This window comes from Heterodontus francisci, chromosome 34 (genome assembly GCF_036365525.1).
Source record: "Heterodontus francisci isolate sHetFra1 chromosome 34, sHetFra1.hap1, whole genome shotgun sequence".
Classification (NCBI taxonomy): Eukaryota; Metazoa; Chordata; class Chondrichthyes; order Heterodontiformes; family Heterodontidae; genus Heterodontus; species Heterodontus francisci.
The window spans coordinates 6,440,347-6,452,375 of record NC_090404.1 but is presented as its reverse complement, the minus strand read 5'-3'; the positions used below and the strand labels follow the sequence as shown (position 1 = coordinate 6,452,375).

Here is a 12,029-nt window from a genome sequence, read left to right as displayed (position 1 = left end):
AAAAATGAAACGATCCTTTATCTGAATGCACGAAGCCTCTGTAATAAGATAGATGAACTAGTGGCACGAATGATCCAGATCTAATTGCCATTACCAAGACGTGGTTACAAAGAGAACAAGGTTGGAAAATGAATATTCCAGGGTACGCAATATTTCGGAGAGACAGACAGAATGACAAAGGAGGAGGCGTAGCCCTGATAGTAAAGGATGGCATAAAGAAATTAATAAGAAGAGATCTGGCCTCAGAGATCATGAAGTAGACTCAGTTTGGGTGGAAATTAGGAAGGGCAGGAGTCAGAAAACACTGGTGGGAGTATTTTACAGGTCCCTAACAGTTGTTATATTATTGGACAGAACATTAAACTGAAAATTATTGGAGCATGGAAAGAAGTTCATGTATTAATTGTGAGGGACTTTAATCTGTGTATAGACTGGGACAATCAAGTTGGCAACAGTGGTCTAGAAAATGAATTTGCGGGACGCTTTCATGACAGTTTCTTGGAGAAATACGTTGTAGAACCGACTAGGGATAAAGCTATCTTAGATCTCGTATTGTGCAATGAAGCAAGATTAATAAGCAATATCATAGTAAAAGGTCCACTGGGAAATAGCGATCATAATACCATTGAATTTCATGTTAAGTTTGAAAGTGATATAGTTCAATCACAAACAAGAATCCTAAATTTAAACAAAGCCAATTATGAAGGTATGAGAACTGGCTAAGGTTAATTGGGTAAATAGACTGGAAGGTATGGCGGTAAATGAACAGTAGGAAACATTTAAAAACAATTCAAATGGTTCAACAAAAGTACATTCCGTTCAAAAACAAAAACTCGTCAAAGAAGACCCATCTGCGGCTCACTCAGGAAGGTAAGGAGAGTATTAGACTAAAAGAAGAGGCTTACAATGTTGCAAAAAAAGTAGCAGTCTGAGGATTGGAATATTTTAAAAACCATCAAAGGGCTACCAAAAAGTTGATAAAGGGGGAATAAAGTAGAATATGAGAGTAAACTATCCAGCAATATAAAAACCGATTGTATGAGCTTTTATAAGTACATAAAAAGGAAGAGAGCAGCTAAAGTAAACGTTGGTCCTTTAGAGGCTGATACAGGAGAAATCATCATGGGGAATGAGGAAATGGCAAAGGCATTGAGCGTGTCTGTCTTCACAGTAGAAGACACAAGTTCCATACCAAATCTAGGGGCTCAAAAGAGTGAGGAGATTAAGGATATTGATATCAGTCGAGAGAAAGTATTGGAGAAACTTGAGGGACTAAATTCTAACTAGTTCCCGAGACTAGATGGTCTATATCCTGGTGTTCTAAAAGAGATAACTGCAGAGATAGTGGTTGCACTGGCTATGATTTTCCAGAATTCCTTAGTTTCAGGAATGGTCCCATCATATTGGAAATTGGGAAATGTTACACCACTTTTCAAGAAAGGAGGTAGAGAGAAAGCAGGGAACTACAGACCAGCTAGCCTAACATCAGTCGATGAGAAGATGCTGGAAACTATTATTAAAGAAGTCTTAACATTGTACTTGGAAAAGCAGAGTATGATTAGAACAAGTCAGCATGGTTTTACTAAAGGGAGATCCTGTTTGATAAATTTATTAGAGTTTTTTGAGGATGTAACTAGTAGGGCAGATAAATGGGAACGAGTAGATGTCATATACCTGGATTTTCAAAAGGCATTTGATAAGGTGCCACATAAAAGATTAATAGGCAAGATGAGGGTTCATGGTGTTGGGAGTAATATATTGGAATGGATAGAAGATTGGTGAACAGACAGAAAGCAGAGAGTGGGCATAAATGGGGCATTGTCTGGTTGGCAGACAGTGAATAGTGGGGTGCCGCAAGGCTCAGTGCTGGGGTCTCAGCTATTTGCAATCTATATTAACGACTTGGATGAAGAGACAGAAAGTAATGTATCTAAGTTTGCTGATGATACAAAGCTCAGTGGAAAGGTAAGCTGCAGGGAGGATATAGAGAGGCTGCAAAGAAATATAGACAGGTTAAGTGAGTGGGCAACAAGATGGCAAATGGAGTATAATGTAGGGAAGTATGAAGTTGTTCACTTTGGTAGTAAAAATAGAAAAGCAGAATATTTTTTAAAAAGTGTACAACTGGAAAGTGTTGCTGTTCAGAGGGACTTGGGGGAACTCGTACAAGGAACGCACAAAGTTAACAGGCAGGTGCAGCAGGCTATTAGGAAGGCAAATGGCATGTTGGCCTTTGTTGCAAGGGGATTGGAGTACAGGAATAAAGAAGTCTTATTTAAATTGTGCAGGGCTTTGGTGATACCGTACCTGGAATACTGTGTGCCGTTTTGGTCTCCACATTTAATAAAGGATATACTTGCACTGGAGGCAGTGCATCGAAGATTTACGAAATTGGTCCCTGGGATGAGGGGTTTGTTCTATGATGAGATGCTGAGTAAATTGGGCCTATATTCTCTGAAGTTTAGAAGAATGAGAGGCGATCTAATTGAGACATACAAGATTCTGAAAGGGCTGGATAGGGTAGAAGCTGATTGTTCCCACTGGTCAGGGAATCTAAAACACGGGGACATAGTCTCAGGATAAGGGGCCAATCATTCAGGACTGAGATGAGGAGAAATTACTTCATTCAAAGGGTTGTGAATCTTTGGAATTCTCTACCCCAGAGGGTTGTGGATGCTCCATCATTGAATACATTTAAGGCTGGGATAGATAGATAGATTTTGGTCTCGCAGGGAATCAAGGGATATGGGGAAGGAACAGAAAAGTGAATTGAAGCCCAAGATCAGCCGTGATCATATTGAATGGCGGAGCAGGCTCAATGGGCCATATGGTCTACTTCTGCTCCTATTTCTTGTGTGTTCTTGTGATCTATAATTGGCAAAAGAAGCAATGGCGACATGAGGAAAAACTTATTCACAGCATGTGGTTAGGATCTGGAATGCATTGCCTGATAGTTTGGTGGAGGCAGGTTCGATTGAAGCATTCAAAAGGGAATTAGATAGTTGTCTGAAAAGGAGGAATGTGCAGGCTTACGTGTAGAAGGCTGGGAAATGGCATTAGATGTATTGCTCATTCGGACAGCCGGTGGCCCGAATGGCCTTCTTCTGTACTGAAACGATTCTGCGATTCTGTGATTTTGTGGGTCGATATTCCCATTTGAGATTCGTTGTGAAGTGTTTGTGCTACAGATTATTGGTAAAGAGACAGAAACGGTTGCGTCGGCACTCCGATAACAACTCACCAAAGGCCGGTTAACTGTTACCATCCAGACTCGAAGCAGCGGTAAATAGCCGCTGAGCATTTTGTATGAGGCCTTTGTCTTTTTTGATGCTGTCCGTTCGTGCACAGTAAGAGGCTGTCCTGTCCTTCACACATAGATTTCGTCTCCCTTCAGTGCTGCTACTTTGCTCGTTATCTAGCATGGAGGCTGTGCCGGTTTCTACCGACAGCATTGCATGTTGTTGAAAACCGCGGCTGAATATTCGCAATTTCATTGCACGGAACTCTTCCCTTTCCCCGGTCCTGACACAGTATTGTCACCGATAATTGCATGAGTCTCTCTCCCCATAGTCCGTCTGTGAAGATCGGAAATAGGCTGTTAAACAGGATCGACCCAAACATAAGTCTACCTGTGTGAGTACGTGTAAACTCCCATCTACCTAGCTAACCATTATATGGAGATTTCTGAGTGATAATTGTAGTATGTTCCTTCACAAACTCTTTGGATCAATTCGCTAACCTCTGTTGTCTAATCTAATTCAGTACTTACTGTCCAATAGAGCGCCAGTATTATTGGAAACACACCTGACTGAATCCCTCGCAGTGAATTGGAATGGAATGAGCCGGAGATTGAGAAGGGGAGAGGTAAACCGGGGCCTGTTCAGCCCATTGTTCCACCCACACACTACAGGGGGCGGCCCCATTGTGACCTCACTCAGACTGCGACTCCTATTGGCGCTGACGCTGGCATCACTTGAATTTAAAATGACCATACTTGCGTCTGGCGCCCTCTGCTGGCGGATTCTGTTCCATCTGGTTTCGAATGAACGGATTCAGAGCTTTTGCATCATGTATGAAAGGATGTGTTGCAAATATCGACATTAATAATGACTAAATCCCTCTTTATTTCTGATGTTGTACAATGCCTTCTTTTCGCGCCCAATCCCTTGATCAGTGAGCAGTAGCTGTTCAGCCACAGGTATCTAGAGATGGAACCATCGCCATTTCCGCTGCATCAGCTCGCAGTGCAGCTGAGCGGCGCCGTGCAACATCTGTCCTTCCACAGAGTTTTGAATTTACTCGATTTGCTTCTGCTGTAGCCCCTTCCACAGCTTCCGTTTGCTGTTCTCGCTCTGCCCCGCCTTGCCTACCCTGTGTTACTGGAGAGATTGCTGTTCTCTGTTTGATATTGGTTGGATCAGTAGGTGCAGTGGGACGGGGCTTTGTATTTCTGCTCGGACAGAGCTCTCGCACTGCGGAGTTACAGACTCAGAAAATATTCTCAACTGGTGCAGTCAGCACCCCGGGCTTCCGGCACAGTTTAGGCCCCGAGTCTCACGGCTTCCCAGCTCAGAGGAGATTTCATTGTTCTGAAGGTTTGTGCTCTATGGTCTATTAAGTAGTGACTAAATGCAACCCGCCTTTTCAGTTCATTTCCAGCCAACTGAAGCGCCGGGTCTGATTGCGACTCTGGCGCATAATGAGTACTAGTTTTATATTTGTTTCACTAAGATTAAAATTTAAGATGACCAGGAAATAAACCGAGATTGGAAGAACAGTCCAATCAGACATCTTATTGTGAAATCAACTCCAAGATTATGATATTAATGATAAACATTATTTCTGTGCTGTGTTGTTAGTTGGACAGTTTGTTGGTTTGGCTGTTTTGAAACTAACACTCCCCTGTGATCAATACTGAAACTTTGCGTTTCACCCCACTCTGCCCGCTTCTCCTTTCACCTTGTCACACCGAGGCAGTGTTTTTGTACGAGGCTATCTCTGGTTCCTGTCACTGTGTCTCTGAGCCCGCAGTAATACATCGCGCTGTCAGACAGCCGCAGGTCGCGGATGGTGAAATTCCCCTCACTCTTCGAAGCGTCGAGAGATGCGGAAAACCGATTGCCCACGCCCTCTGCTCTGGAAACATCTCCGTAGTTAGGGATGGAGATGAGGAATGTGGGGCCTTTATCCCAGTCCTGACGATACAGTTGTAAGGAATATATATTAGCAGTGGTCGAATAGCTGTAATTAATGGTCACCGAATCTCCATCAAACTGCATCGCTGCAACGGGCCCCTGTGAGACTGAGTCTGCACCACTAACACCTGCAGAAATTTAGAAATACAGAACTTTAAGCTTTTATTATCACTTTATTCTAACTAATATCATCAGCGGCCGGAACACATTGTAAATAGAGAAAAAAAAGTGCAACTAAAAGAATGTCAATGATGCCTGTAAGAGGAAGATTGTGTAAATTGTAAACTTTACCAGTTAAAAGAGCTGCAGCTGTGAGGAATCCATACAAAGTAACAACCAACATGTTTGAAGAGATGGTGGATTTGAACAGACCAGGTTGAATCTGTAATTGTTTCAGTCAGGAATTGGCATGATGTTTATTAACTTCCGGTCTCTCTACCGATTGGTTCATTCTTGAAAAAGTCAACAGCTGACGCCTAATCAGCTCAGTCTTTTGTTCTCCAATTCACCCAATCAACTCACAGGTCCTCTGTTCTCCAATTCATTCGGTCAGAGCGGGGAGCAGGAAATGAGTGAAATTGTTCTGCTAACAACAGGGAACTGGACGAGGATTAAATGCAATGTTGGCCCTTAACAGGGTGAGGTGGAGCAGTGAGGAAAAATAGTTAACGTGGTTCTGCTATCACTGCCTGAGGCTCCCATTAAAAGAGCTGCTCACTGACCATGGGAAACCCCCATATGATATTAAGAGTGATATTACACAGAATGACATAGCGTCCACAATACATAAATGTGTCATTCTAAAAAAACTGGTCTTTAGTTTTGCTGTCGTTCTATAATCTCTAAACAATCTAGGCCCCAGATCTGATTCAGTGAGAGGAGGTGAGAGTCCATTGATGACTTTTGTACGGACGGACTGGGCCCATGTAGCAGTGTGGAGCTCAGTGCATAGTGTTACCAAGGAGAGTCAGAGACAAGAGCTCCGTCAACATCTGAAGCAGGATTGTCCAATCTATACGCGTTGGTGGCGGGGTGGGGGTGGGGGTGCACATTAAGACAATTTCGGAAACATAAAGGTATTAAAATTAATCCTACTATTAATCAAAACAGCAACAAATATGCATTTTTGTGAAGAGGTTTCAAATGAGAAGATTAATTCATTGACCTACTTTCTCTTCACTATGTTGGACACTGTTTTAGTGAGATTCCTGGCATTTTTTTTAGCTTGCACAAGTAGTCATTTTTTGCCCGCACTCTTGTTGCAGCGATATGAAGTATTCAGGATAGATGTCATCCTGTCAGGAGTAATGTTGATCACTCTCTCTCTCTGTCCCCCTTCTCTTTCTCTGCTCCTCTCCCTCTATTCCCTTTCTCTTTGCCTCCTCTCTCTCTGTCCCGCAGATGTTTTTTTGTGTGACAATCGCTGATAGTTTCATGCCACCATTACTGATAGGCGTCGCTCACATTGTAATTGAACATTAGAAATGACAGATTCTCTAAATAATTATTTTCCTTCGATTTTCACACCTGACCGCCGTCATAACGGACTTCAGCTGGCGGAGCTTCCGATCTACATAGCGACGGGAGTTTATCTACGAGGATTTACCTGGTTTCCATCAGTGTGAACCTCAGGGCGCAGTAATAAACTGCAGTGTCGGTCAGCTGCAGCCCCGAGATGGTTAAGTTGGTGAATTCTGCCAAGCTGTCGAGTTGTGCAGAGAAGCAGATTTTGGCAAACTTTGCTTTATCTTCAGAACCACTTGTGTATTTAATCAGAATAAACTCAGGTTGTGTGTCTGGGTGTTGCCGATACCAGTACAAATTATAGCTGCCGCCCCGTGTAGTATTATAGGTACAGATTAAAGTCACCGCTTGTCCTTCTGTCTTAACACCTGAGGACAGCGGCTGAGTGACTGAATCTCCATGATTCAGATCTGAAAAACATATTCAAACAGGAAAGGATCAAACACACGGATGTTTAATATTCCGGTTCAAAACTTGACGGAAAACAAAATAAAATGCGAAGTGAGTTTAAGCTACTTTCACCATCATCACCATCCTTTTAACAAACAATAATATGTGGGTTACAGCAGTCAGCGGAGAATGGATTTTTACTGGAAACATACTTACGGAGAAGTGATATAATTATGAAGAATAGATAGATACAGTTCCGCATGATGATAGCTGATTCTATAACTCTGCAGTCCGGGAAATCCTGTGTCGGAGCAGAATTACAGATTAGGGAACAGCTCCAAAACTACAAGGCAGGAAGGTGGGTCCGAGCGAGAGTCATAGAGTCATAGAATTATACAGCACAGAGACAGACCCTTCTGCCCATCGTGTCCGCGCCGGCCATCAAGCACCTAACTATTCTAATCCCATTTTCCAGCACTTGGCCCGTAGCCTTGTATGCTATGGCGTTTCAAGTGCTCATCTAAATACTTTTTTAAATGTTGTGAGGGTTCCTGCCTCTACCACCTCTTCAGGCAGTGTGTTCCAGATTCCAACCTCCCTCTGAGTGGAAAAAGTATTCTTCCAATTCCCTTTAAACCTCCTGCCCCTTACATTAAATCTATGCCCCCTGGTTATTGACCCCTTCACGAAGGGAAAAAGTTTCTTCCTATCTACTCTATTTATGCCCCTCATAATTTTGTATACCTCAATCAGCACCCCCGCCATACCCCCCATCCTTCTCTGCTGTAAGGAAAACAACCCTAGCCTGTCCAGTCTGTCGTCATAGCTGAAATGCTCCAGCCCAGGCAACATCCTGGTGAATCTCGCTGCACCCTCTCCAGTGCAATCACATCCTTCCTATAGTGTGGTGCCCAGAACTGTTCAGTACTCCAGCTGTGGCCTAACTAGCGTTTTGTACAGCTCCATCATAACCTCCCTGCTCTTATATTCTATGCCTCGGCTAATAAAGGCAAATATACCATATGCCTTCTTAACCATCTTATCCACCTGTGCTGCTGCCTTCAGTGATCTATGGACAAGTACACCAAGGTCCCTCTGACCCTCTCTACTTCCTAGGGTCGTACCATCCATTGTATATTCCCTCACCTTGTTAGTCCTCCCAAAAATGCCTCACCTCACAATTCTCAGGATTAAATTCCATTTGCTACTGCTCTGCCCATCTTACCAGCCCATCTATATCGTCCTGTAATCTAAGGCTTTCCTCCTCACTATTTACGACACCACCAATTTTCGTGTCATCTGTGAACTTACTGATCGTACCTCCTATATTCACGTCTAAATCATTCATATACTCTATAAACAGCAGGAGAGCTGCAAACGGAAACAGTGGGGTCAGCAGTGTTATCATTTTTTTTAGAGATACAGCACTGAAACAGGCCCTTCGGTCCACCGAGTCCACGCTGACCATCAACCACCCATTTAGACAAAGCCTACACTAATTCCATATTTCTACCACATCCCCACCTGTCCTTATATTTTCCCTACCACCTACCTACACTAGGGGCAATTTCTAATGGCCAATTTACCTATCAACCAATGTAGGATCCGTTTGTGAGAAACGGTTTCGCTGTCCTCACATTCTATCACAGCGATTCCTTCCTCCTTTTTTTGAAAGAATCCACCCCAAGGAGACAGAACCCAACCCTTGTGGCCCGCTGCTGGGGGATGTGCAAGTGATTCAACCAGCACCCTATCGCAGTGCCGGACTGCAATGACATCGAGAGAAATATCAGATAATTCATGTATTGAAAATGCATCACGCAATATGACATTAAATTGAACTGTTGAGTCAAACTGGGGGACACGGATCCAAAGTATAAAAGGTAATTATAGGACTATATCGAGAAATCCGTCTTACGCATCAGAAAGTGATGAATGTGTGAAATAAATTTCCGGATAGAATGGAAGAGAAATAAACCCACTGTTTCGTTTAAGGGCAATGTTTCCTGACGAACATTTCTCTGATTCAAAGTCCACTCGCAATCTTTCAGGGTCCAATGAATCCGACGAAAGGAATTTAGTAATTCAGTTCAGCATTTGAAGTTGCAAACTCTTAGTCTTTCCAGTGATGAACACAACAGATCAACAATTCGCAACCACTTTCAAAAGAATCAATCTGGCTTCACTTTTAGAATTTTGAGAGGTAAAAAATAAACAATCCAAATTCGCTTCTTTCAGTTTAAATTAACTGAGAGATCTCTTTTTAGATGCTCGCTGTCTATCAGGACAGTCTGTCTTGCAAACTGTCTATTTGGTTGCTAAAAGTTACTAACTAGCATGCCAATTGTTAAAATCTAGCTATTATAAACTAAAAAATGACTTATTATCATAAACTGACATTTTTTTTTAATAGTATGATAAAGTGGAAAAACTTAGGGAACAGGGCACAGTCTCGACAAGATGTCAAGGCAGCGGGATTCTGGGAGATTATGTCAAGTTTTAAAATTCTTACTTGCAGCAAATGTGTGAGACTGTGAGAACAGACAGTGAAAACAGCTTCTGCGTAGATTTGTCTCGTAGTGAGATCTGGCATCCTCGAGAAGTAAAAGCTTGAGATACGGTAGTCAACACAAAGACCCCTTTGTGTGCTGCTTGCATAAATCCGAAAGGTTGGCAACCATCACAAAACGATCCTTGGTTGGTTATGAAAGGCATCCTTTAATACAAGATTAATCACCGATTGGGAGAGGGGAGGGTTAACTGGAAAGCTGCCAGGATAAAATGAGCCCTGTCCTTGCTACTGCGTGGCAAAAAAAGCAAAAACATAAACAACAAGAGACAAGAGAAACTACGAGAGAGAGAGAGAGAGAGCCAAAAGCTTGAGGGCCCAAAGCTGCAAGTCGTGCACTCTGCCGTTCAGTCTCTAATACGGGTAGTATCTGTGTTAGATTGTTAATTACTGCCTGAGTTGGTGACTATGCTTTAGTTGAGAACTTAACAAACTTTTCCTACCTTTAACTCAATAAAGTCGATTCATAACAAACGTTGTGCTGACAAGTCTGTTCCCACTTTAAAACACCCCTATGTTATCAAATCGTACAGGAGCCATATTGGGGGAGGAAGTTCGGACATCTCCAGATGGTTAAGCAAAATTAATGATCTTATTAACTGGAACAAGGCAGGAACTGTACCTTGTATAAGATCAACATAGAAAATTCTGGAAATATTCAGCATATAAAATGCATATTTGGAGAAAGAAACAGAGATAACGTTTCAGGTCAGTAACCCTTCATCAGAACTGGAAACCGTCACAGGTGCAAGTACAGAGGCAGCTAAAGGTGGGAGGATGTAAAGAACAAAAGGGAAGGTCTGTGATAGGGAACAACCTTGAATGATCAAAGGTAACAGACCTCAAACGATAACTGTGTTCCTCTCTCCAGACCTGCTGAGTATTTCCAGCATTTCCTGTTTTTATTTCAGATTTTCAGCATCCGCAGTATTTTGCTTTTATTTTATTGACTATATGGGAAGTTGGGTTGAAGTGGTTCTGAATTAAGGTACAGAGAATTAGCCAAGGTTAATATCTGTAAAGTAAAGCGTGGAAGAAGGAAATATATGCAATTATGCGTAAAGTGTGGAGACAGAGTGTAATAAGGAATAAGTAGGCAGGGAAAGGGAATCGAAAGACAAAAGGTGAATCAGGCGTCACACATCGAATTGTAAAGCTAATTTTTTATGATAAATGCAAGTTATAATCACAAACCAAGACAACTGCGCAAGTGGACCTCACTTGTTGTTGAGGTTTATAATTTGTTGCAGTTTTTAAAAGGTCTCTGTGATTCTCACTGTGGGGTTTGAATTATTGCTTGTTTATCGGTTGGAGAGCGCCCTCTGCTGAGCACTCACTGGAACTCTCAGTGCGGGGCTCATGGCACAGAGACACACGGCGCTGTCAGAAATCAGGGTGCTGCTGATCGTTGGCTCGGTAATCTTGGCAGTTTTATTAAACGTAGAAGAAAACTGATCAGTGATATCGGTGTTCACGTGCACATTCCTTCCAATGAGACGAAGTATGGAGTGTGGAGGCTGCCCAGGATGCTGACCGTACCAGTACAAATAAGGATTATAAGCGCCTGTTTTCAAGGTGCAGGTCAGTGTGACCTTACTTTCTTCTTCATCCGGTATTTCAGGAACCAGCTGTTCCACTGTTTCTTCCAGTTTAGAGTACAAAATAGTAACAGCAACAATCAGCATCAGCTTCATATTGATCAATATAACCATCATCACCACCATCACTATTATTTTACTAACAATAATATCTGGGTTACAGCAGTCAGGGGGAGAATGGATTTTTACTGAGAAGTGATATAATGATGAGAAGCGGTGAGAGACGGTTCCCCATGATACTTCCTGAATCTGTAACTCTGCAGTGCAGGAAAGTCTCTGTCGGAACAGAAATACAGATCCCCGTCCCACTGCACTGCTGATGCAACCAATGACAAGAATAGACCAGCGGCACCAATCGCTCCAATAACACAATTGGGTCAGAGCGAGAGCAGCAAACGGAAGCTGTGGGCGGGGATACCGCAGACTCAACATTAAGCGAAGTGTGCGGCGACACTCAGCTGTACTCGGAACTGACGGAGCGGAAATAGTGACGATTGAAGCTTCAGAAGTCTGTGGCCATCATGCACCTGCTCACTGTTCAATTAACTGGCAACAAACAGAGTGGGAGGGACGTGAACGGACTCGAATACTAGAAGCTTAGAGCACGGAATGAAGCCATTCGGCCTATCTAACCTGTGCCTCTTTGAAGGAGCTCTCCAATTCAGCTTTCACTCCCTGCGTTTTCAAAAAAGTCCGGCATCTTTTTCTTTTCTTTTCAAGTTATAGACAATTCCCTTTGAAAGTTCATATTGA

General features: G+C 42.7%; 2 gene segments (V, D, J or C); one reads left to right on the top strand and one right to left on the bottom strand.

Moving 5' to 3' along the window:
• The window catches only part of LOC137348552 (Ig heavy chain C region, secreted form-like), a 703,592-nt gene that overhangs the window by 262,426 nt on the left and 429,137 nt on the right, over positions 1-12,029 (top strand).
• Positions 3,317-5,557, bottom strand: LOC137348972 (T cell receptor alpha variable 21-like). The segment is given in 3 exon segments: positions 3,317-3,575; positions 4,960-5,323; positions 5,487-5,557. Coding segments are annotated over 3 exon segments (501 nt in total).